The following is a 27,284-nucleotide window of genomic DNA, read 5'->3' as shown; positions in this document are numbered from 1 at the left end:
GGCCGTACTTGCTGCAGAGGAAACTGTTCTCTATCAGTGTAGCCTTGTTTGTAGCTAAAACTTAGGGGCTTTTTCTTTTTTTTTTTTTAAAGGAAGAATGGCAAAAGGATATTAAAAAGAACAGTCTCTGCCTCAGAGGTTTTGCTTTTGTTCCTACTTTTAAATAAGTCACGGGTCGCTTCAGGTATTAAAGGGCTTGTGTTTGCCCAAGTCACCAGACTTAGCAGGTCGTTCATGCGTTGCCTGCTTGCTTACTCTGCTGCTCCCTTACTCCAGGTGATGCAGGCCACACGCTGCCTTCCTGGTGAGAACTGTGCCAGTCACTTCTGTAGATGTCACTAGTTACAAATGGAGAAACAGCAGGTATCCATTGTGGTGTCTTGTCTGAGACAGGGTGTCGTGGGCTATAGACATTTATGGAGAATGGAGGTGTGGTGTCGTAAGGAAAGGCTTCATGGAGAATATGGGTCTCTGGTTCAGTTCAGTTCAGTTCAGTGCTCAGTCGTGTCTGATTCTTTGCAACCCCGTGAATTGCAGCATGCCAGGCCTCCCTGTCCATCACCAACTCCCGGAGTTCACCCAGACTCATGTCTATCGAGTCGGTGATGCCATCCAGCCATCTCATCCTCTGGCGTCCCCTTCTCCTCCTGCCCCCGATTCCTCCCAGCATCAGGGTCTTTTCCAATGAGTCAACTCTTCACATGAGGTGCCCAAAGTATTGGAGTTTCAGCTTCAGCATCAGTCCTTCCAGTGAACACCCAGGACTGATCTCCTTTAGGATGGACTGGTTGGATCTCCTTGCAGTCCAAGGGACTCTCAAGAGTCTTCTCCAACACCACAGTTCAAAAGCATCTGTTCTTTGGTGCTCAGCTTTCTTCACATCCAACTCTCACATCCATACATGACCACTGGAAAAACCATAGCCTTGACTAGACTGACCTTTTTTGGCAAAGTAATATCTCTGCTTTTCAGTATGCTATGCAGGTTGGTCATAACTTTCCTTCCAAGGAGTAAGCGTCTTTTAATTTCATGGCTGCAGTCACCATTTGCAGTGATTTTGGAGCCCCCCAGAATAAAGTCTGACACTGTTTCCACTGTTTCTCCATCTATTTCCCACGAAGTGATGGGACTGGATGCCATGGTCTTCATTTTCTGAATGTTGAGCTTTAAGCCAGCTTTTTCACTCTCCTCTTTCACTTTCATCAAGAGGCTCTTTAGTTCCTCTTCACTTTCTGCCATAAGGGTGGTGTCATCTGCATATCTGAGGTTATTGATATTTCTCCCAGCAGTCTTGATTCCAGCTTGTGCTTCTTCCAGCCCAGTGTTTCTCATGATGTACTCTGCCTATAAGTTAAATAAACAGGACTCTGGTTAATCCTTGAAGATGAGGTAGGACTTGTGTGGTCACAAGCAGAACGTTCTAGGCAAGAGAGGTGGTGTGCAGGAAAGTTTCAAGACTGGGTAACTGAGTTGTATTCCAGGGAAAGCAGTGAGTCTCTTCTGCTTTCTGGCTAACCGATTGGCTTCCTGAATGTAAGTAAGTTGCAGTAGTGCAAAATAAAGTTGCATCAAGATTACAGAGGTGTTAAAGATGTGGAGTTGGGGACTGAAAGGGAGAAAGGGTTTAACAGGGCAATAGAATGAAAAATGGGTCAATGCCGCCCCCCCCCCCCCACCCCACCCCTGCCTGGTAGTGGAATTCAGGAGAAAGGAATTCTTCCTCTTTCCCTGCCTTCCAGCCAGGAGGTTACCTGTGCCTTCTCAGTTAACACATCTGCCCTAGCCCTGTTCTTCTTGACTTCTCGGAAAGTTTTGACACATTGACTATCTTTTTTTTTTTTAAACGCAGTCCTTCTCTGGGTTTTCACTGCTTTTCTTTTTTTAAAATTCTTATTGGAGTATAGTTAATTTGCCGTGTTGTGTTAGTTTCAGGTAGAGTAAAATGAGTCCATTACAGTCACTAAGTTGTGTCTGGCTCCTTGTGACCCCTTGCGCTGTAGCACGCCAGGCTTCCCTGTCCTTCACTGTCTCCCGGGATTTGCTCATGTCCGTTGATTTGGTGATGCCATCCAACCAATACATATATCCACTTTTTTTTAGATTATTTTCCTGTGTAGGTCATCACGGAGTAGTGATCAGTGTTCCCTATGCTATGTAGTAGGTCCTTGTTTATCTGTGTTATGTATGGTAGCGTGTATATGTCAAGTTGCCACCCCCCGCCCCATAAGTTTGTTTTCTACATTCGTGACTCTACTTTGTTTCGTAAATAAGTTCATTTAATTATTTTTCTACATTCTGCAAAAGTGGTATCAGATATTTGTCTTTCTCTGACTCCTATAGGTCCATCCATGTTGCTGCAAATGACATGATTTGATTCTTTTTATGGCTAAGTAATATTCCTCTGTGTAAATGTAACACATCTTTTTTATCCATTCCTCTGTTGATGGATATTTAGGTGGCTTCCTTCTCCCAGTTGTTGTAAGCAGTGCTGCAGTGAACACTGGGGTATCTCTTTGAATTATTGTTTTCTTTGGATATGCCCAGGAGTGGGATTGCTGGGTCATACGGTAGTTCTATTTTTATCAATTTTTAGTTTCTTAAGGAACCTCCATACTGCTCTTTATAGTGGTTGTACCAATTTTACATTCCCACCAGCAATGTAGGAGGGTGCTCTTTTCTCCACACCCTCTGCAGCATTTATTCTTTGTAGACTTTCTGATGATAACCATTCTGACTGGTGTGAAGTGGTATCTCATTGTAGTTTTGATTAGTATTTCTCTAATAATGAGCAATGTTGAGCATCTTTTCATGTGTTTGTTAGCCATCTGTATATCTCAAAAAAAGACTTTTAAAGCAGCCAAGGAGAAAAGGATGGTTGCCTGCAGAGGAACCCTCACTTGTTCAGTTGCTCAGTCGTGTCTGACTCTGCGATCCCCTGGATTGCAGCATGCCGGGCTTCCCTTTCCTTCACCATCTCCTGGAGTTTGACCAAACCAACTCTGTAGACCAGGAGAGTGGAATGACATTCTCAGAACACTGAAAGAGAAAAACTGTCACTCAGGACTACTCTACCCAGGAAAGTTACCCTTCAAATATGAAGGAGAAATAAATGCTTTCCCAGACAGGGAGAAGCTGAGGGAGTTTATGACCAGCAGACCTGCCTTATAAGAGATGTTGGAGGGGACTCTTCTACCTGAAATGGAAATGCAGATGTACACAAAACTTTGAGTAAAGGTGGCAGATATAAAATTGTGACTATATCAGAATAGTTTGTCAAACCATTATAGCATGCTGCTACTGCTAAGTCGCTTCAGTCGTGTCCAACTCTGTGCGACCCCAGAGACGGCAGCCCACCAGGCTCCCCCGTCCCTGGGATTCTCCAGGCAAGAACACTGGAGTGGGTTGCCATTTCCTTCTCCAATGCATGAAAGTGAAAAGTGAAAGTGAAGTCACTCAGTCGTGTCGACTCTTAGCGACCCCATGGTCTGCAGCCCACCAGGCTCCTCCGTCCATGGGATTTTCCAGGCAAGAGTACTGGAGTGGGGTGCCACTGCCTTCTCTGACTATAGCATAAAGGTTAAAGGAAAAGAAAGCGGTAAAAATAACTGTAGCTACTTCAGTTTGGTAACAGAATCACAACATGAAAAGAAACAAGAAAAAGCATAAAATGGGAAGAAGAAAAGGACAGAACACATATGAGCAAATGCAGATAGATGCTCTCAGCAAGAAAAAGGACTGTTTTATCTGTGAGACATTTTATATACAAAGTAGTCTGGGTCTTGCTGTTGCCCCTGTGGCCTGTGAATGGCAGCACTGGTGTCTGGGCTAGCTTGTCAGGTTGCAGAGTCTCAGGCACTGTCTGGGGCCGCCAGATTTCATCGTGTCCCCCACTACATGCATGCGCCTTAGAGTTTGAGAGACACTGATCTGAAACTGATGCAGTTCTTTAACTTTTCTTGTTTTGAAACTTAGCTGCTGAAATAATTAGACCCTCCAGCTGTTCATCTATTTGTGTTTGCCTGTATCTGTCTTTTTGTTTACTTTAGATTTTTACGTAGACTTCAGGGGAGACTGTCCTGTTATGAGTGATGGAGTGTAGCCGGGGGAGGCAGCTGTGGCTGGAGGGGTCAGCAAAGTTGCCCAGAGCAGGTGGCATGTGACGGAGCGAGCCTGGCACCTCACAGCCTGCAGGAAGCATTGGGGCAGAGGGGGCAACGTGCAAAAGCAGGGAAGGCCAGGTCCGCTTGGACGAGGACTGAGGTCTTCTCCGTGGGGGCCAGGGTCGGCCCCTCTGTTGCCGCATGAGGCCTTTATTATATGGCTCCTCTGTCAGCTCCTGAAAGGTCCCCAGTTCTCTGACGCCCTGCCCTCTGCTCTGCCAGACTCCCCTGACCACCCTCACCTTATTCAGCCTTTGCTGAGATGTGTCCTGGTGTACTCTGTGTCAGTGGCTCCGGCCAGCGTGTAAGCTTCGTTTCAAGATTGGCGCCCTCTGTGAGACCTGCTTGCCTTCCCATGGCTTTGTCTCCTTGCCCCTGAAGAATGCCGGAGCGTGTAGCCCCTTCTCCAGGGGATCTTCCCGACCCAGGGATCGAACCTGGGTTTCCTGCGTTGCCGGCAGATTCTTTACCATTTGAGCCACCAGGGAAGCCTTTATATATATCACCTTGTGCTAAAATGTCCCATTTAACCAGGTTGATACGTGCAGTCTGTTCATTTTCATTGTTGTATAATTTTCTGTGGTATAGAGATAATCGTACTGTGAACATTTAAGTTGTCAATCTTTTTACAAATCATGCTACTGTAAATATTCTGGTTACACAGCTTCTTGAGTATATTTATGAGTTTCTTTGTAGTGTTTTTCAGCCTTGCTTGACTCTGACCCAGAGAAACAGCATTTTATAATATGACCTGATTTTTGTGTGTATGTGTGTCTGTACATATATATGTATCTTACTGATTTTTTAAAAGTTTTAACAAAGTTATATTTACTCTTCGTCTGATGCACTTATACCATTTTCCTTCTACAAATAAATTCTGGTTGAGATTAAATTAATGAGTTGTGCCCTACTGTTTAAACTGTTGCTGACGGGTGTGTTGTGTATGTGTGAATGTGTGTGCATAGACATGTCATATTGTTTAAGATAAACATACGCATAAATTGAGAAACGTGTAAGCACATGTGTATGTGTATTGTGTGTGTACGAGTAGAGTAGATTGTTGGTGGAAGGGTTTATTCTCTAGAACTGGACTAGATTTCACCAATTTTTAAAAAAATGGTTGCATCTATTTAAATTGGTATTGTCTCTTGAGTGTGAGAACTTAGCCTTTTATCATTGTGTCAGTGGTCTTATAAAGCATTTAGTTGGCACAGAATTGGTAAGTACTCAGTGAATTTATTGTTGTTCAGTCGATAAGTTGTGTCCGACTCTGTGACCCAATGGACTGTAGCCCTCCAGGCACCTCTGTCCATGAGGATTTCCAGGCAAAAATACTGGAGTGGGTTGACATTTCCTTCTCTGGGGGCATCTTCCCAACCCAGGGATTGAACCTTCACCTCCTACATTGGCAGGTGGATTCTTCACCACTAAGCCACCAGGGAAGCCTGTTTGGTGAATGAAAAGAAGAGTTTCATATTGATAATTGAATGACTGCCATGTCAAGCAACCACTATTTTATCAAGGCAATTTCAGGTAGATTTACAGGGCTAATTTTATAGAGTGCGTGTTCCATGTGTAACTTTGGTTAGACTTTTAAAGTATTTTTAGGAGTTCTTGATTATATTGTTCAGTTATGATAGTTTATGTTCTAAAGAAAGATACATTAAGAGAATTACATTATTATTTCAATATATAAAAAATGATTGGGGCTAAAGTTTCCCATAAATGATAACCAAGGTTTTTTTTTCTTCCTTGTAGGAATCAATAAAATGACTTTTATAGCCTTAATAAGATTTAAATACCATTTAACATTTAATTATATCTAGCTTTTGCTCAGTAGTAATATAGCCTTTTTTTTCATATTGCTGCTAGCATTATCCTTGCATAAGGCTTTATGCCTTTCAGTCCCTTTCGTATCTTTCGTTGTTATAAAAATGCACCACTGTATTGGGTACTGCAGTTTTGTGCCCGCATGGAGAGTTGCATCGTATTATGCAAGTTCTTTCAGTCATAGCATCCACATTAGGAAATCGTGTAAAGGTTTCCATTTGTATTTGGCTGAAGTTCTGGCAGATTATTTCCAGGGAAATCATTCTATTTTCACAAAAATGAAGCCCTTCTTGGAGTGTGTTGAAGATTTATTTCTGTTTGCTCATCATGCTCTGGACCCACTGCCTTTATAGGAGTTACTTTGAGGAAAGTTAAGATACAGTTGTTTTACAGACCAATATAGAAACTTCTCTAGAGGAAAAAGTGTTATATTTTGATGATCAGAATTTCTTAACATGGCAGTAACTTGCGTTAAGTAGTGCTTTAAAACTTTAAAAATATTTTCCGTAAACATCTCACCTAATTATTGAGGACAGCCATTCTAACTCCTTTGAACAGATGAGAAACTTAAGCTCTGTTACTAGGTCCAGTGTAATTTATGCAGCTCAGAAGTGGCTCAGTACATGAACAGCAGTGGTCTTTTGACCGCTAACTCATTTTGACACGGTTGGTAGTCAAATAGAGTCTTAAATAGAGCATGTCCCAGATGTTTGTCTGTTTTACATAACCTCTCTCCTAAGGAATTTTTGGAGAATGTGTTTAGTGTTAACTACATTGAAATTTTTAGCCTCGATGTTATTTTGTAGATTCTCATCTTTAGATAAAAAGTATGTACTTAAACAGAAGAAAACCTAAATTTAAAAAAAAAAACTTGATTTTTATTAATCTCTTACTGTATTTTTCATAATCAAGTCATTTAGAGAAATCTTATATATGAGCTTCTGAATATTTGATATAATTTCCAGATATTACTTTTATTTTCCATTTTACTTTAATTGTACGAGCAGTATGTGAAGATAATCATAGGAATTAAAATTATCAAGAAGTAGTACAGTCAAAGGTATGAAGAATAGTAAAGCTAAGGCTTGTATCTTACATAGTTAGGTGAGTTTCTCTATGGTGTTTGAATCAGTTTTTTGACCCAAAGACTTAACATTTTGTAACACACCTCAGTTCATCTGTAACTTCTTAATCTCAGGGTTATATCTGAGATTTATTCATGTTGATAAAAGGCTTCTTGAGGCAGTCCTTTTTTAGTCTTATAATTATTAATCATATTAATTGATAAAAATGTTCCCCTCCTCAAGGTGTTGATTGCAAAGTAGAAGTATTATATAGTTTTAAAGGGCATTTTCCCTCAGTTACCAGTGAGAGAGTACATATTTTTATGCGTTTGTTGGCCATACATTTCTTATTCTGTAGATTACCCATTTGTATCTTTTTTGTCCATTTTTCTATTTAGGTTCATTGTCTGTTTTTTTAGTAATTTCTGTTTCATTTTAGAAAACCTCTTTGATTTTTACTTGTTGGTAGTCTTTTTAAACAATACCCAACACATTTAATAAAGGTCTTAACTTTACTGTGGGCTGTTACTACACCTGAATCAAATATGCTAGTGAAATAACTGTTCACATAAAGTAGTTTTAAATTCTTAGATTTTAGGGGAAGTTCCTAGGAAGGCAAAATTAGCAAACTGATTAAAGTTCTTGAAGGTTGATTTATAGCCTTTTAGCACAACCAAGACAAGTCTTCTTAGCAAGCTGCTGCTGTGCCATTTGAAAATTTGAGCCTGTGAATTCTGTAACCCTACATTATGATTGTATAAAAACCAGAATGCTTCTTATATGCTGTTATGATATTTTTTTAGTTTTTAATGCTAGCTTTTCTTTGTTTCTTCTCTGCAATCAGGTCCTCGATGGGCTTCCTGGAATATTGGTGTGTTTATTTGCATCAGATGTGCTGGCATCCATAGGAATCTTGGGGTTCATATATCCAGGGTCAAGTCAGTCAACCTAGACCAGTGGACACCAGAACAGATCCAGGTAAACATTCCCCTACAGAGAAATTATTTAAAATGGATTTAAGAGCTTTAATCCTTTTTGCATCTAAGGATTAACACCGTAAAGTAGTGTAATGAAACATGGTATATGCCACATAGAAAATTTGAGCGTTACCTTGAACTGTCAGTTCACAGATGTTTATTTTTTCTTGGTTCTGTAGTAAGTCAATTTTTAATGTAGTTTTATCTAAAATGTTGCTTTTGAAGTATTTAAAAAATAAATTCTTTTCCTGTGCTGATGAGATTTGCGGGTATAATTCCGTAGTCTGTTTTGCTTTGCAGTCAGTAGAGGGCGCCTGAGTAAAGACGAAGAGCAAACCGCCTCTGTCGGGAAGGAAGGGCTTCCTTCCGTGCAGGAGTGGGCGTTCTCCACTCTCAGACAAGTCATAGGAGCTGGAAGACAGCCCATTTAGCCAGTGCTCTTCTTGTGACTGGACTTGTTTGGAGCGGTTTAGTTTTTTAGAGATAAATTTACACTTTTAAGGGCTTGCCATTTTTCTAGTGACAGTATTAAATTTTCAAAATCATACTTTCTAATCCTTAAGGTTAATTGCTAATGTAAAAATGATTATTTCTACTGGTTATATTTATAGTTCACAGTGAAATTTCATGTCTTTTTCTTATACCCTTTTCAAATTACTTATAGTCAGCATGAAATCTAACTTTACAAGTGTATGTAGTTGAACCTCAGTGATATACACATATAGCTCACAATCATAAAACAAATATAAGACACAAATTGACATGGATATGTGAAGTAAGCGTAGAAATTACAGAATAGAGTGCTGGGAGAGAGTGATCATTAAAAAAGGTACATAGACTTGGTTAAAGAAAGTACAGCTTCTATACTGAAGACATTTATACCAAAGTAAATACTAGACGTAGCAAAAATTTTGATATTAAAAAACTAAACCTCAAAAATACTCAAAGGAAAAAAAATAGGATAGAGATCTTCAGGACATAAAGTCAAGCGTAATTAATTAGTTTAGTCTTGGGTTAGTTTTTTAACTTTTTGTTGGCTAGAATTGAAAAGGAAATATGCAACTGTCTTTTCGAGATCCTTGAGAAAATTTACTTAAGGAAGCAGAGCTTTTTGAACATTTTGTTTTAAGGCAGTGTTCTTAGTAACATCTCTGTAGTAACTATGGTAACAGATTTTCATGAGATTGTTTCTTAAGTTGTCATCAAGAGAACATGAAGTGTAGCTTGAAAATGTCACTTGAGTTTGTAATGGTTGTGAAGATACAGAACACTCAAGACCAAATGTGTTGCCTTTTTAATGGTTCATTTCAAATCAAGGAGAAAACATGGAATCCCCAGACAATTAAATTCTCCAGAAATATTATTTTTCTCAACTAGGCTGTTGAAAGGAGCTGAGTAGCAGGTTCTTTGAGGTGGACAGCTGTTCTTTTCTAGTAGTTTAGGGCATAACTTCCCAATCAGAGCACTATAGTTTACTGGTTTTCTGGGGGATAGGTTATAAAGCAAGATACTGTTTATTAAATATGTAAGGATCTTGAAAGCAATTACTAAGTAGTGTACAGTCTTTGAAGTTCTGTTTGAACGCTTATTTGTATGTCAGCTTCTTCAAATAAGAATTACTATTTTTGAATGCCAGACTTTTGACGAGTACTTCTCATAGGGATGTGCTGTGTGTCTTCATAAGCCTCAGGGCGCCTCCTGCAGTTGAGGAGAGTGAGGTTAGAGTGCGTGCCTGCGAAATCAAGTTGAGAAGACAGTGAGGCTCACTTTAAAGAAAAGAAGGGTGGGTCAGCCTAGTCACAAGGACAGGTGAGCCCGCCGGTATTCTTGTGTGGGCCATGTCAGTGCTTGCAGGCAGAGCCAGAGTTGTTCTTTAAAATCAGTTCTGGACTGCTGTGTACTGAAAAAGAGACAGTGGTTGATAAAGACCCCAAGACTCCATACTGAGGAGCACAAGCTTTGTTTGGGCAGCTGGTTCCCAAGAGGCAGTAGAACAGGGTGGCTGAGAAAGCTGTCTGTGGAGTCGGACTCCGGGGTAGCGCGGGCGGTCCTGGCAGGGCACCTTGCCTCGGGTGCCGCGGTGCCCGTGTCTGAGGGGCAGCAGTCCCAGTGCCCTCCGGCGCGGCTGTGCGGTAATACGGGTGATACGGGCACAGCGTTCTAACGCTAGTGGGCTCACTGGGTGTTGAAGTACAGTTGATTTACGGTATGGTGCTCTTTTCAGACCAGCACATCTTGAACACTCCGTCACGCTGGCTTGTCAGTTCCTAGGGGATTGGTCTGTTTTGTTCGCTGTGCAGGAGCCTCAGGATTGCTGCTTTGAGGATCTTCCCAGTCTCTTTTTTTCCTTTGGCCGCTGCCCTGTGGCCTATGGGATCTTAATCCAACTTTGGCTTTTATATTTTACTTAAAAAAAGTAAAGTGTATTAAAAATGAGGTATAATTACAGAGCAAATACAGGTAAAAGTGAGTTTTATGTACCTTGGGAAAGGTCTATACAGTTGTTTACCCGTGTCCTTGGGGAACTGGTCCAGGACCCCTTCACATGCTGAAATCTGTGGATTCTCGAGCCCTTCACCTAAAATGGTGGAATTTGAGGCTATGATATTGTATACGCACCACATATATAGTGTCTGGGAGTCAGTTTTTAGGGCATCTGTCAGAGCTGTGTTAGAATTGCTGTCTGCTTCCTTTTAAAAGAAAATAATATATCTACCAAAGCTTATTAGTATGGAAATAGAGTTATTCACCTTAAATTATAATAAAAATTTGTTTTGAATGGTGGTTCATAGATGAAATGTCTTTGATCTTGGGTTTATTGTTGGGTACTTCTCAAATTTTTGGAAAGGATCAATGTGTTATAAAATAAAAGCCATCATATTTATAAAAGTATTATTTTTAGTTTTGTACTGGTTCATTAATCCTAAGTCTTGATTACCTTTTCCCCTCACTGTTTAAAAATTCTTCATTCATTTTTCATTGTCTGTATTGAAGGAATTAAAATGAAGAATACACTAAACAGCAAGGCCCTAGTGTAACACTATACTCAATCTCCTATAAGAAACCACAGTGGAAAAGAATATGAAAAATAGTATATATGTGTGTGTATGTGTATAACAATCACTCACCTTGCTGTGTACCAGAAAATAACATTGTAAATCAACTGTACTTTCATTAAAAAATACAATTAAAAAAAAGAAATGAGGGTTAGAAAAGAATAAAGTTTCTTGGCTCACTTTGTAGAGAATTGTGTAAATTGTGCTGCCTAATAAAACATCCTAGTGAGACTTTGTCCACATTGGAAAGTATACTTCATGCATTTGGTGTTTTTATTGGTAACTTTAGACCACTTTCCATGGTCACTTTGGGACTACTTTTTGTGGTAACTTTTGGTAACATTTTTCATACTTTATAATCTGTAAATGTTTTAGTAATATTCTCTCACATGATCTTTGTTTAGGACTTCCTGGTGACATTTGTTGATAAGGTGTCAGTACGTGGCATTTTGCAGGGTGGAGCACCAAGCACACACGACTGCAGTGCATTCATTCCAGTCTCCTTAGGCACGGTACGCCTGCCTTCAGCGCTCTGTAGGCACTTTCCTTCCATGTCTTTATACCTTGCCCCTTTGTACTGTGGCTTTGACCACACTTTGGCCCAGAGGGAGAAGTCTTTGAACTGAGCTCTCCTCACATCATTGTTTGCTCTTGCATCAGAAGAACAGAGGCTTTCCTTACTCTCGCTTTCTGTCCACCCTCCTCCGAGCATCTCTGCTCTAACTTCAGGAGCTGGCTCTCTTGTTCTAGGGACAGAGTGGGAGAAGGTGGTGGTGCTGGTTTCTCGGCCTTTGTTTCCATTCTCAGCTTCCTTTCTGCTTTTCTACCTAATTAAAGAAGTTATATTCATTTGGAGGCATCTTTAAATGCTTTCTTCCTCTTTGAAACCTGCTGTCTTGCCCCCTGCCTCCACAAAAGTTTGCCTTGTAGCCTTTGACCCTCGACAGACAGCCCTCAACCCCGCGATGCCGGTTCACTCACTTGTTCACCAGCGAGCGTTCACCGACTGTTCACAGTGCCAGCCACTGTCCTCCAGGGGCTCGCCCTGACCTTCTTGCAGGAGCTGGATTTCTTGAGCAGGGTCTCTCCCTGCTGTCTCACTCCTCTACCCGACTGGCCTCTGCTGACTCACCTTTACTCCGCCGCTCTGCTGGGTCTGTGCTCACAAAGGGCGCAGTTAACGCTTGTGGCCATGTCCATGCCACCCAAGTGGTCCCTGCTTCCCTGACACGCCTCACTGCCTTCTTGAAGCTTTTTCTGTGTAAGAGAATCTAAAATTACTAACCTTTATCCTCTGTTTTGTTTCATTATTTAGTTGCTGTGTTTTTCTTTTTTTTAAACTTTTTTTTTCTGCTTTTCCCTATGCAGTTTTGCCTTTAGCCTTTTTGCTCATTTGTCTTGCTCCAAGGGAAAACTCAGTTACTCTCATGGATTCAGTTGTTATTTTTCTGTGCGGATGATTTCCCCCTCTTTCTAGTAGTGACCTCTTTAAAGTATCAGTTCTTTTAAATTTTCTATTTGAAACCTTTGGCATTCATGAATTTATCATACCTTAAGAAACGTGCCTCTTGAGAAACCTATATACAGGTCAGGAAGCAACAGTTAGAACTAGACATGGAACAACAGACTGGTTCCAAATAGGAAAGGAGTATGTCAAGGCTGTATATTGTCACCCTGCTTCTTTAACTTATATGCAGAGTACATCACGAGAAACGCTAAACTGGAAGAAGCACAAACTGGAATCAAGATTGCCGGGAGAAATATCAATAACCTCAGATACACAGATGACACCACCCTTATGGCAGAAAGTGAAGAGGAACTAAAAAAAAAGCCTCTTGATAAAAATGAAAGAGGAGAGTGAAAAAGTTGGCTTAAAGCTCAACATTCAGAAAACGAAGATCATGGCATCTGGTCCCATCACTTCATGGGAAATAGATGGGGAAACAGTGGAAACAGTGTCAGACTTTATTTTTGGGGCTCCAAAATCACTGCAGATGGTGATTGCAGCCATGAAATTAAAAGACGCTTGCTCCTTGGAAGTTATGCCAACCTAGATAGCATATTGAAAAGCAGAGACATTACTTTGCCAACAAAGGTCCATCTAGTCAAGGCTGCGGTTTTTCCTGTGGTCATGTGTGGATGTGAGAGTTGGACTATGAAGAAAGCTGAGTGCCGAAGAATTGATGCTTTTGAATTGTGGTGTTGGAGAAGACTCTTGAGAGTCCCTTGGACTGCAAGGAGATCCAACCATTCTGAAGGAGATCAACCCTGGGATTTCTTTGGAAGGAATGATGCTAAAGCTGAAACTCCAGTACTTTGGCCACCTCATGTGAAGAGTTGACTCATTGGAAAAGACTCTAATATTGGGAGGGATTGGGGGCAGAGGAGAGGGGGACGACTGAGGATGAGATGTCTGGATGGCATCACTGACTTGATGGACGTGAGTCTGAGTGAACTCCGGGAGTTGGTGATGGACAGGGAGGCCTGGCGTGCTGCGGTTCATGGGGTTGCAAAGAGTCAGACACGACTGAGCGACTGAACTGAACTGAACAAACCTTGGATATCCTTCAGTTTAGCTTCAGTTCAGTCGCTCAGTCGTGTCCCACTCTTTGCGACCCCATTGACTGCAGCACACCAGGCCTCCCTGTCCATCACCAACTCCCAGAGCCTGCTCAAACTCATGTCCATCGAGTCAATGATGCCATCCAGCTGTCTCTGCCTCTGTCATCCCCTTCTCCTGCCTTCAGTCTATCCCAGCATCAGAATCTTTTCCAATGTGAATATCCTTAGCATGGTATTTGGTAATTTTCCCAAGTATGTTCGGTGAGGCTGGAGTTAGCCCTGTCAGTTGATTCCATGACACTGGAATTTCAGCATGGGCGTACATTATCTATTCATATTTGTGTTTCAAGAACTCTTGTGAAATAATAAAAAATCTTGTTGCTTTGTGAAAAATGCTTTTCATAAAAAAAAGAAAGCCAACTGCTAATACTGTGATAGACTTTAAGAGAAAGGAATAGATACAACTAGGTACGCGGTTTTTTTTTTGCTAGATAACATGATACATTTGAGTAGAATAAAGAGCAGAATATCGTTAACTGTTGTTCTTTACCAGCATCAGTGACGCCTAGCTGTTTTATACAGAAACAGGCAAAAAGGGCTCATTAAACTGTTTCAGTGTTTCAGTCTGGGAAGCTTTGGCCGCAGTCATAGGAATTGATGTGTGGACTCAGAAATGTTGGGATTGGTAGGTGTCTGTTTACCTGTTGGGTGATGCATCTAAAATTTAAACAGTCATCTGGTTGTCTCGACTGGCTTGCTTTCCTGTGCGTTTTTTTCCCATCAGTTCTTAATTTTTTCATTGCTTCTGTTGCTTTCCATTTTTTGTCCTTTTCTCCCTGTGTTCCTTTATACTTGTAAAGTTCCAAAAGTATAGCCGCCATAGGAAGTCTGACTTAAGCTAGTGTGTATGGATGTTCCAAGCTAATATGTGCTGAAACTAGAAAGCAGTATTTTTCAGTGTTGAGACTGTTCCAAACTGAAATGAATTGCCTTTGGAGTTTGCCATCACTGGGATGGTGTGTGCAGAGGCTGGACATGCACCTGGAGATGCAGGTGGGGTTCAAGCCTTGGATGGCAGGTGAGGAGCAGGCTCAGTGACTAAATTCTCTTCCATTTTTGAGATTCTTGGGTGGTATGCTCAAATCTTATTTGGTTGCCACAGAAGTTCAAAAATCATTTTCATTATATGCATTAGAATAAAAACAACATACCACAATTACAGATGTGATTCAGATTTTTCCAAGAGATTCAAATTTTTCCAAGAGTCAAATTCTACCCCAAAGGATAAGACTTCTCTGAAATCTCCAATGATTCAAAAGAATGTGACAAGATTCTTGGGTTAAATCAGAAAGACAGGTTCTAAAAGTGTTTTGGATAAACTTTTTTGCTCTTCTTATTTTCTTTCATAAGGAGAAAATCACCAGCTAAATGCATAGAGATTTCTCTGATAACCTTGTCATTCCCAAAGAAACCTACAGTAAGGTAACTTGGTGCAGCCTTTAGTTTAATTTATGTCATAACATTAACCAGTTTGTCTTCATTTAAATTTTTAGTTTCTCTTAGAAAAGTATTTTCTCTAAGGAAGCGAAAATCATGGGTTTCTGTTGATCTTCATCAGTAAGCCTTACTGAGTTCTGTCAGCTCAGCTTGAATTCCTGATCTGGCCCAATCAGAGAGAGTAGGCAAAAGGGACTTGATAGTTACTTTCCCTACTTCTTTGTAGCTGGAAAAGCAACTGAAATGACAGGCACTTCTCATGCTGTGGTCATGTTGTGTGCATCTGCAGTGGTAAAATAGGTGTGTAAAAGACTTCAGAGGTGGGAGGTGATAGTGGCCAGGGGTCAAAGTGGCTAAACACACTGAAGAGGTTTTCTCTTCCTTGACTTTCTGACATAGTATGTTTTGGATGAAGTTATAATAAATTTTATTCCTGAAAGTGTATTGATTTTGTGAAATAAAATGACTTGCAGTTGATGAAACCAGTCTGCTCTGAGCTCCCTCTTCATTCTTTAATAAAATGGAAACCTGAAACTAGAGTATTGTGGACAGCTGAACCTTAAGTTTTACTTGAATCATGAGGTTGTACAGGTTGGTTTTACTGGGACAGAATCCAAGAATGTATCAGATCGATCCTTTCTCTGGGCCTGGTCTTAGCTGTTAGTGAGTAATTAAATTGTCAATGCATTGCAAAAAAAAAAAAATGACATTATGACACCATTTTAAGTCTTTAGATGCAGGTGAAATCAGTTATTACGTTTTCCTGAGAGCTCTGCAGGGGAGAAAGATGCATTAAATAAGACATTATTAACACTAATTGTACCTGTGTTTCTTTTTTTTTTTTTTTTTAGTAAGGCTATCAGAAAATGTAAAACCCTGCCCTGTAACTGCCTCATTTTCTGTTTCACAGTGGTGATTAGATGTGTTGTTTGCCTGGAGCCACTGCAGCTCTCTTTTGCTAGATGGTTGCGTGATCTGTCTTTTTTAGTACTTTTATGTTTGACCTATCTCTTTCTTGAAACATAGGTTTTTTTAGACAGGAAATGCCTGTATGTGGTATGTTCTTTTAACATGTAGTTTCAAAATTTTTATTTCAGTGACATTCAAAAAATTTTTTTTATTCCAGTGACTTTTTAAAAATGAAGTTTTTAGTATCCTGTTTCCTTGTTTGAGTTTCCTGTTTCATTGACCCTCTTACCTGGATTTGGGTCTTCATTGCCTGACGCTAATCTTTGTCACTTTCTCTTAGATACTTTTCATTACTTTTTATTTCCATTAAGTTTCTTTTCTTCTTCTTTTGCCTGTCCAGAGTTTTACCATTTGCCGTGTTTATTTGTTCTGATCTATTTAATTTTGTATCCACTTTTGAATTTTTAAAAAACTTCTAATTCTTTCCTGAGTTTTTCTTTTAATTCTGTGTATTTCTGATTTCTGATTTAGTTGCTCTTTAATAACATCATGTGTCGTTGGACTCATTTATATATTCTTTGTTAACTTGTATTTATGGCTTTCAGTTTGTTCTGATTAGTAGTCTGTGGTTTTGATCTGTTTTCAGGGTATGTTTGTTCTTATGTGGCTTCACTGTTAGAGACATTGTTCCACATCTTATTCTCCTCTTCTGACAACTTTGTATGACATTTGACCTTGACTATTTTCTGTTGATCATTTTTATGTGACATTGGTTTTTCATTACCTTTAAAAGGAATTAATATTCAAAATAGCTTTTCTAACCACACAGACCTGTCTCTTCAGTTGTTTTCATGTGTTTAAAACATAAAGCCACTTGTTTTCTCCCACTTTTATCGGAACCTTCTCCTCCTTTATCTCCATGATTCCTGTCCTGCTCCATTTTGAATCATTTCCCAGGAGTTTCTGTTCAGTGTAGGGCCCTTTCCTGACAGGGAGATTTGGTGGTTCTTGTGGGGTCTCTCCCAGTTCGCAGCTTCTTGCACTTCCTTGCTGCTGGGGTGGGTGATATCCCTCTCAGCTTCCTGTGCCATCTTCCTCTCGGTTCACAGTAATTTCCACTGTCTTAGTCTTCTGTTCTCAGACCCACTCAACACCTCCTTAGGTGTTGCTGGCACATCTGCTGGTCATTATGCCTCACCCCTACCTAATGGCATCTAGGGATTTGTGGGTTTCTTCCATTACTGCCATGCCAAAGAATGCCAAAGAATGCTCAGACTACCACACAATTGCACTCATCTCACATGCTAGTAAAGTAATGCTCAAAATTCTCCAAGCCAGGCTTCAGCAATACGTGAACCGTGAACTCTTGATGTTCAAGCTGGTTTTATAAAAGGCAGAGGAACCAGAGATCAAATTGCCAACATCTGCTGGATCATGGAAAAAGCAAGAGAGTTCCAGAAAAACATCTATTTCTGCTTTATTGACTATGCCAAAGCCTTTGACTGTGTGGATCACAATAAACTGTGGAAAATTCTGAAAGAGATGGGCATACCAGACCACCTCACCTGTCCCTTGAGAAACCTATATGCGGGTCAGGAAGCAACAGTTAGAACTGGACATGGAACAACAGGCTGGTTCCAAACAGAAAAAGGAGTACGTCAAGGCTGTGTATTGTCACTCTGCTTATTTAACTCATATGCAGAGTACATCATGAGAAACACTGAGCTGGAAGAAGCACAAGCTAGAATCAAGATTGCCAGGAGAAATATCAGTAACCTCAGATATGCAGGTGATACCACCCTTATGACAGAAAGTGAAGAGGAGCTAAAAAGCCTCTTGATGAAAGTGAAAGAGGAGAGTGAAAAAGTTGGCTTAAAGCTCAACATTCAGAAAACGAAGCTCATGGCATCCGGTCCCATCACTTCATGGGAAATAGATGGGGAAACAGTGGAAACTGGCTGACTTTATTTTTTGGGGCTCCAAAATCACTGCAGATGGTGAATGCAGCCATGAAATTAAAAAAATGCTTACTCCTTGGAAGGCAAGTTATGACCAACCTAGACACTGAAGTGAAGAAGAAGAAGTGAAGTCGCTCAGTCGTGTCCGACTCTTTGTAACCCCATGGACACCAGGCTCCTCCGTCTGTGGGATTTTCTAGGCAAGAGTGCTGAAGTGGGTTGCCATTTCCTTCTCCAGGGAATCTTCCCGACCCAGGGATCGAACCTAGGTCTCCTGCATTGTAGACAGACGCTTTACTGTCTGAGCCACCAGGGAAGTCCACCTAGACACTAGGCAGCATATTAAAAAGCAGAGACATTACTTTGCCAACAAAGGTCCATCTAGTCAAGGCTGTGGTTTTTCCTGTGGTCATGTATGGATGTGAGAGTTGGACTGTGAAGAAAGCTGAGCACCAAAGAATTGATGCTTTTGACCTGTGGTGTTGGAGAAGACTCTTGAGAGTCCCTTGGACTGCAAGGAGATCCAACCAGTCCATTCTAAAGGAGATCAGTCTTGCGTGTTCATTGGAAGGACTGATGTTGAAGCTGAAGCTCCAATACTTCAGCCACCTCATGCGAAGAGCTGACTCATTTGAAAAGACCCTGATGCTGGGAAAGATTGAGGGCAGGAGGAGAAGGGGACGACAGAGAATGAGATGGTTGTATGGCATCACTGACTCGGTGGACATGGGTTTCAGTGGACTCTGGGAGTTGGTGACGGACAGGGAGGCCTGGCGTGCTGCGGTTCACAGGGTCGCAAAGAGTCGGGCACGACTGAGCTACTGAACTAAACTGAACTCCATTACTACATTTCACTGTAAATATTGTGTATGGGTTTTGGTTTCTTTAATCTAGTTCTTCTTTCTGTGTTTTTTGGTAAGGAGCTTCTCTGAACTTCAAAAACCATCAGTGCTGTTACAACATTCGCATGACAAGTAATATTTAATAGAGCAAAATTGCCATTAAAACAGTTAATTTGAAGCACTCCATGATTTAACCACATTTCACCTGTGTGTGTTAGAACATTGTTTAACCTCTCAAAATTTTGTGTTTTGCTGTGCTTAGTTGCTCAGTTGTGTCTTGACTCTTTGCGACCCTGTAGATAGTAGCCTGCCAGGCTCCTTTGTCCATGGGATTCTCCAGTCAAGAATACTAGAGTGGGTTGCTATGCCCTCTTCTAGGGGATCTTCCCAACCAGGGATTGAACCCAAGTCTCCTGTATTTCAGGCAGATTCTTTACCATCTGAGCTGTAGAGAATCCCAAGAACATTGGAGTAAGTACCTATCCCTTCTCCAGGAGATCTTTCTGACCGAGGAATTGAACCAGGGTCTCCTGCATTGCAGGCAGATTCTTTACCAGCTGAGCTACCAGGGAAGCCCCTCAAGGTTTTGACCCTTAGATAAATTTCCATAGTGTCATATAGAATCAGACACATAAGAAGCTTTCAGTACACAATTCTTGGTACACAATTCCTGGGGTCAAGAGACCCCAGGTCAAGCAACTTTTTTTCTTATTTAATGGGAGGAGTGCTCGTTATAGTTCCATCAAGCTGATGAAATTTCTCAAACTGTGGCTTCATGTATATACTGAACTTTTTAAGTTGACTGAGATTCAACTTATACTGATTCCTTGCCGGGGTCATGATATGTGTCTGTGTCCTCAGAAGCAGAGCGAGGTGGCAGCACATTGCTGGGGTGTCTTTTACCTGCAGGTGCAGAGGGGAATAAATATGGCACTGTCTATAACAACATGTAATCTGTGAGATTCAGTGGAGGGTTTGCATTTTAAACAATCCATTGGAGGAAATTTAAAAAAAAATCCTTTTTTTGAATTTGAATGTGCAAGATTGTGATTTTTCTGTTGATTTTCTTAATTGTTTTTGAGGTTAAACTTTCAACAATATCAGTAATAGAATTTCCTTTTCCTAGTGACTGGCTGTAGTTCTTGGATCAAAGCAGTGAACAAAGTGGTGAGATGTTACTTAGTGGAAGTCACTCCTTAATCCCGTTAATTCCATTTTGGCTAGTCTAGGTGGACTGAGAGGATAGCCAAAGGAATCACAAGCCTCTTGAAGATAAGGACGTATATCCCGGAGTGGTTGCTTACGTAGGGCAGGAATTTGTTGGGTGGCAGTGAATGACTTCCTGTGGAGTGCATCATCTGGGAACATGATTATTTTGTTTGTTGCGTCACGCACAGCAGTTTGAGTCCTGCTTGGTGTGACTGGAGAGTGACTGAGAACAGCATTTGTGGTGGAAGTCCTGGCCTGGTACTCTGTAGGCTTGGGCTCGGGGATAGGCTTGATGGCTCGGAGATCTTCAGCGCACAGAGCATCTTCAGCATGTTCCTTAGGAGTGGCTCCTTTTTTCCCTCTTAAAAAAATATTACCAGTATCCAGTGACATTGCAAGTTCTAAACATGTCTTTTAAATGTCTCATTACTATTTTTGACATTGACCTTTGTTTATCAGTTTCTAAAAGCATACAGCAGTGTGCAGAGGGACTTCTAGGCAGGAAGACAGAAAAAGTATGTAGTGTTTGAGAAAGTGAAGTAGAAGAGACTGGTGCGGTTATAGGGGCAGAGGTGAGAGTTGCAGGCTGGGGCTGGTTTGGCCTTGGTCCTGTGAGGGGTGGCTTATGGAGGGACAGCCTCGGGAGCTTGTAATGAGGTCTAAGTTGAAGAGCAGTGTCTAATATCATGTTCTTCTAAGAGCATAAGTCCAACGGCCCTGTTCCTGCAGTGGCCTCGGCAGTGGTGACTGAATCTTGAGCTAAAGCAGTGGTGACAAGGTTGATTCCGGGTGAACCTGCACAGATATGAAAGTGAGAGTCCCTGAGTCTTCTGATAGAAGAGGCAAGAGTCCAGATGCCGCCTGCTGGGCCTGAACACCTAGGACAGGAGCAGTGTTACTCCTAGGCTTCAGACCGTGCGAATTGCAGAGTCAGCTGCGATCATAAAAGGCTGCCACATGAAACTTTTCCAGTTTTGTCACAACAGTGTTTAATTTTCTTGCTTAAAAGAAAAGGAGTCCATTCTCTGAATTTGTTAGTAGCCAGCCAGTGCTGCAACATATGAATTGTGATCTGAGAATATCTAGAAATTGTGAAAAACAAGACAACTGGCACCTCTGATTCCACATCATCATCTAACAATTTTAAGTTTTAAATATGTGTGGTTTACTTACTTTGTTCTTAAAAACAAAGAGACAGAAAGAGGTCAGCTCTCCATAAATACAGTTTCATGAAAACTGAAGGAATGGACTCTGTATTAAATATTTCCAAAGAGTTCCTGAGACCAAAACTGGTGGCCCTTCTTTTCCAGCAGCTGGAACCCCAAAGATCTTGAAACCAGTCCTGAAAAGCTTGCTTCTATGCAGGAAATCCTGGTGGCTTTTGAGAGGAAGATAGAAAACTATTCTGGAAAATTGCAAGTGGTAGTAGAGGTGAGTCACTGACATGAAGAATAACCAGGGACTACAAGGGCTCACTTTCTTTGTTTAATTATGAGATTAAAAATAATAATAATAATAATATATATATATATGTTCAGCTAGGGAAATTTGAAATTTTTATTCTTTGTGTTCTAAATATGAATAGAAAATAATAGAGCAAGTAATGTTCCCTCTCCCACACAGAACCAAACACGTTGAAATCCTAAGCAAAAACAAGTAATTTGAAATTTCACTATTACCATCAGTGAAAGCAACAGTCATGAAAGTATTGATCCTGGGAAAACATGTGGTAAATAAATGCTGTATTTATGTTCTGATTGAACTTCGAGTGTCAGATGTTCTTGGGTGGGGTTTTTAAACCGTGTTAATTGTACTCGGTCTGAACGTCTGTGATGGCCTGTTCTCTTGGAGGAGGTGGAACGCCCCGGTGAGGGCGAGCGCCTTGCCCTGCGGGTGCCCTGGCTGAGCGCCCTCCGGATAGGACCTTATCTAGGGGCAGTGCAGGACTGCTGTGGCCCTCGTGGTTTGCTGTGTTGGGGAGCGGCGAGCAGATGCGCCCGAAGGTCTGAGGCGCACACGCGTGAGCGAGCGTTCCCTCCTCACTGCCCCCCCCACCCCCCGTCCTCTGCTTTCCCTCTGTCAGTTCAGTTCAGCTCAGTCGCTCAGCCGTGTCCGACTCTGCGACCCAATGGACTGCCGAACGCCGGGCTCTTTCCCTCTATAGGAAGAACCTTATTTTTCAGTTTCTTGTATATTCTTCCTGAAATATTTTATATCTTTTTTTTTAACCTTTTTACTTCCGGATTTAACATAGATGTGTAGCATCCTTCCATTACACAGTAATGTTTAAGATTCTGTTGATTATTTTAATGTTTTGCATTTGTGCCATTGGGAATTTGGAAGATCTAATTGCCACGTTGTAAACTAATCATTTGCAACAAAGCTATTAGTAATTTCAGTCCTTTATTTTGTTGCTGTTATTCTTTTTTCCACTTACTCCATTTTAAAAAAAATAGCCAGGAAACCCCAAAGGGCAAGTCAGTACGCACTTAAAACTTACGAAAACTGCACAGAAAGCTTCCTGAGTGGACTTTGACTATAAATGGTTATTGCCTGGGTCCTTCTCAGTATCTGAGGGAGAAAATGCAGGGAACATTCCAGGGGCAGATAAGGAAAAGGGAGCACACACAGGATGAAGGAGAGGGGAGGCCGACAAGCTGTAGCTCTTAAACACAGACCCTGGTCCTGGACTGGACAGGGCGGGTCTTCCCCACCCCGGAATCAAACCGGGGTCTGCTGCATTGCAAGCATATTCTTGACCAGCTGAGCTATCAGGGAAGCCCCTAGCTTTAGGGCTTGGACAAATAGGAGCCATGTCCTGGAGTAGTCACATCCCTCAGTTGAATTCCACAAAGAGCTCTGCTTTCCAGGATTTTGAAAGACTAAAGGAAAGAAAAAATTTGACAAGTTTTATTCTCAGGAGAATGTGTCATTGAGTTGGAACTTTAGGTGGCCTGTTATTTATCTTGCCTTTTATGTTTATTTCCTGGTATTGACCATGACAATGTAAAGTTGGGCACACTTTGCTCCTGTTGCCTTTTACCTTAGCATTTATTTCACAGCCCCATTTTCAGTAAAACTGTTTTTGTGTGCTACTTCATTACCATATTTTTCCACTGGAGATGCTCCATTGATGTAAAAGGCACTGAAGTGCCTTTTTAAGAAGAACATATACAGTAGTGTTACACAAAAATAAAAATTTCCTACTACGTTGGTGTGCTTACTTATTGATACTGTCTTTTAAGAAATCTATTCCCACTTTTTTTGTTGTTTTTTGTGTATGCTTACTAAATTACACAAATCCAATAAAATGCCAATTAAAACTTGACAACCTAAGTTTTCTTTAGTCTCTGTAAAATGTTGAAAATATCTTTTAGAATATAAGTTTTATTGTTTTTTATACTGCAGAAACTAAGCCTGGGTGATATAATATGGTCCACTTAGAAAGTTTCAGGAGTAGAAATACATCATCTTTGTTAGATTATCTTGATGGTATGTTAGCCTATAGAGAGGATGCTTTTCGGCATTTTGATTCAAATAGTATTTTAAAAAATTGAATCTCAAATGATATGTGAGCCTTTGGTCAGATGTTGTAGTATGTATTGGATTGTGTGGAGAAGCTAAAATCACACAGATTATAGATTGATGAAAAATACTTTTAATAGTGGGTTTTGCTATTCTTAAGTGAGTTTTGTTATATCATTTCCAGGTGAAGCCTTCCTCTGCAATTATAATGGTAGTAATTATAATCATTTTGGATGAAGGTGGTTTATCGAAAAGTACAGTATAAAGTTTGTCTTTCTAGGACCATGTGCTATGTAAAAGGAGGACAGATTGAGTCTAACTGGCATAGTAAATAACATTAATCTTCAAATATGCCCCTGCCTCAATGGTGTTTATCGTAACTACAGAGCATCCATTTCACTTACCCTTCAGGACAATATGTCTTCTTACAGTAAAAATGAATGTTGACTTTGTATTTCATATAGTCTTACAACGATTTCTTTGTCAAGAGTATCAATACATTTCTGGTTACTGGATGCTTGACTTGTTTTTTTAAAATCTGATTTTGAGATGAGCTGTCGTTTGCTCTTTAAATATCTATTTTAAAATGTTTTTAAAACTCTGTAACTGATTCCTTGAATTACACAGTAGGAAACCTCTTTGGGCTTGTTCTTCATCTGTAAAATGAAAACTGAGCCTCTAAAGCAGAGAGCCTGGTATTCTTCAGCCTTGCCTGATGTAGTTCCCTGTTCCACTGGCTGCAGCCTGGGGTGCCTACATGGCTGATGGCTGATGTGGGTTCTGTCAGAAGTTAAATGCTCCTGGAAAGTCTTACACCTGTCACTTAACATTTTGCAGTTTCAGTTTCCTTTCCTGCCAAATTAGGGGAGTAATATCTAGATCAGGATTTTTAAAAATTTTGAATGGCATATATATAAGCAATTTATATATTGTAATATATATTCAATTTATATATTACATAGTATGTATAATTTATAATAATACATATATATGTTAATAAGGTATTGAAGCTAATGCTTGTTACTGTAGCTGTTACGCTGTTTCATTATTTTCTTCTGATTACCAGAGTTTATTCTTTAAGGCCAGTGGAATAAATTTTAATGTGTACAGTAAGGCCCTAACCCATAGTGTCTTGAAACTTTGAGGACAGCTAGTTTGTACTGCCTTCTCATCACCTCCCCAGATTGCCTCCTGTCCTTAACCATCTCCAGTGACTAAACCAGTTTCATCTCCACTAATCCTTTCATTGCAGACTTTACTCCCACCCTACTCTGTTCTACTTTTCAGAAACTTAGAAATTATCTGAGCTTGCTAGTGCCTTCCTTCGTCTTCCACAGTGATCTCTCTATATCTGTGATGTTATTGAATCCTTATTTCCCCCAAGCCCAGCTAATACACACACACATGCCATGCCCACACGCATGGACACCAGCATCAAGTCACTTTTCAGCAGTGGTCTCCTCTAGAAATGGCCCTTTATATTCATATCACTCTCCCTTTCAGATTTTTATAACTCTTTTTTTCCTTCCTGTCTAATTGTGATGGATAGCATCCCTAGAACAAAATTAAATAATTTGGTATAACATACACTCATGCTGTGTGCTGTGTGCTTAGTTGCTCAGTTGTGTCCGACTCTTTGCGGCCACATGGATTGTAGCCTGCCAGACTCCTCTGTCCACGGGATTCTCCAGGCAGGAATACTGCAGTGGGTTGCCATGCCCTCCTCCAGGGGATCTTACCAACCTGGGGATTAAACCCAGGTCTCCCTCAGTGCTGGAGAACTGTTTACCATCTGAGCCACCAGAGAAGCCCAAGAGTACTGGAGTGGATATTCTATCCCTTCTCCAGCGAATCTTACTGACCCAGGAGTTGAACCCAGAAGGTGGATTCTTTGCCAGCTGAGGTACCTGGGAAGCCCAATGTAAACTTATGTCTTGTGCTACATCACTTTGGTCGTGTCCGACTCTTTGTGACCCCATGGACTATAACCTGCCAGGCTCTTCTGTCCATAGGATTCTCCAGACAGGAATACTAGAGTGGGTTGCCATGCTCTTCTCCAGGGCGTCTTCCTGACCTAGGGATGGAACCTGGCTCTTTTGTGTCTCCTGCATTGGCAGGCGGGTTCTTTACCACTAGCACCACCTGGGAAGCCCCACACTTACACCTATTCCTAATTATTTTTTTATTTTACCAAAATAAAATGTTAATGACTTATATTAGATAAAGAGAATATTTATAATGTTTGTGTAAAATGTATAGTCATATTTATTGAAGGTAAGATTATATCACTGGTTGTAAGCACCTACGTTTTATAGACTAATTAGGAAAAATAGGTTAACAAGACTAGGTCAATTGTAAGATACATTTTTACTCCATGAGTACTATAATATGAAGAAAAATGTAACTTTGGATCAATGAGATATGACATGTATAGCAGATACTGTTTTTAGTCTTACTAAATCTTGTGTTAAAATTTTTATGTACTCTTGTTCCCATGTTAAAAACTTTGTTTTCTTATTTTTGTGGTTTCTGTGAGCTGTGTCTTTTTGTTTCATTGCAGATATTATGCAACCTTTTCTTGGTCTACTTCTTTCCAAATGTTTTACATCGCCATATGTAAAATAGGTAGCCAGTGGGAATTTGCTGTATGACTGCAGGGAGCTCAAGCTGGTGCTCTGTTATAACCTAGGGGAGTGGGATGGGGTGGGAGGAGGGAGGGAGGTTCAGAAGGGAGGGGACATATGTATACCTATGGCTGATTCATGTTGCTGTATGGCAGACATCATCACAATATTGCAAAGTAATTATCCTCCAATTAAAAATAAATACATTTAAAAAGTACATTGCAAAATAAGAAAGAAAATAATAATTTCAACCAGTTTAACTATCATATGTCTCCTTAGCAGTGGTTCTTGCTCTTGGGATTGATAGATTTTTTAGGGAAGAGTCCTATGAGCTCATGAACTTGTATGTGAAAGTTAGCCATTAGGCAGTTTTTTGGTAGGGAGAGGAGAATCCAAAGCTTTTAGCAGAATCTTCGAGAAGCTAATAACCCTTAAAGAAGTTACTAATCTTAAAAGAAGTGAATCCACTTCTGTAGAGTTCCAGGACACCAGCATTTCTCTTGCTGCTCTCCATGTGGTCTGGAATGTAAATTATGAAAACTTTAGAGTATTTTGAAGCTCAAGACAAAGAAAATTTGACGTTGAATTTTTGGCCTTAGAAATGGCAGCGTCGTTCAAGTGATAACATTTAAAACATCAATCATACCATAAACTGCCAGGGAACCCACTTAAAGGAAGTGTAAGTATAAAAAAGGTGGTATTGTAGTCATGGAAAAAGGCGTTAGAGAACTGTGGATCTACATAGATTAAAGAAATATGAAAGGACAAAACTATGCTTCTGTTTTGAACTTGAGTAATTTCATGGTTATGATTTAAATTATTTTTCTAAAGAAAAGAATATATGTCAGAAATGATAAATATCTGGTGTTTGTATATATGTGTATGTTAATAGGAATTACTTTTTAATGTTGATATGAGTAATGAAAATATTTGATTTTTTTTATTACAGTGCATGCAAGATATGGGAAATACTAAAGCAAGACTACTATATGAAGCCAATCTTCCAGAGAACTTTCGAAGACCACAGACAGATCAGTATCCTTTAACATTTCTTTATTTTGGGTTTTAAAA

At 40.4% G+C, this 27,284-nt stretch overlaps 1 protein-coding gene across 4 annotated transcripts in view; it reads left to right on the top strand.

The window, feature by feature from the left end:
- SMAP1 (small ArfGAP 1) overlaps positions 1-27,284 on the top strand; it is a 188,529-nt gene that overhangs the window by 57,208 nt on the left and 104,037 nt on the right. For all 4 annotated transcript variants that reach the window (XM_069599494.1, XM_069599492.1, XM_069599495.1 and 1 more), the window contains exons 2-3: positions 7,899-8,032; positions 27,163-27,248. In XM_069599494.1, the coding sequence (XP_069455595.1) occupies positions 7,899-8,032; positions 27,163-27,248 (220 nt within the window). The remainder of the gene's footprint in view (positions 1-7,898; positions 8,033-27,162; positions 27,249-27,284) is intronic.

The sequence above is a fragment of the Ovis canadensis genome, chromosome 9, assembly GCF_042477335.2.
Source record: "Ovis canadensis isolate MfBH-ARS-UI-01 breed Bighorn chromosome 9, ARS-UI_OviCan_v2, whole genome shotgun sequence".
Classification (NCBI taxonomy): domain Eukaryota; kingdom Metazoa; phylum Chordata; class Mammalia; order Artiodactyla; family Bovidae; genus Ovis; species Ovis canadensis.
The sequence above is the reverse complement of the archived record's forward strand: the minus strand, read 5'-3'. Positions and strand labels throughout refer to the sequence as shown.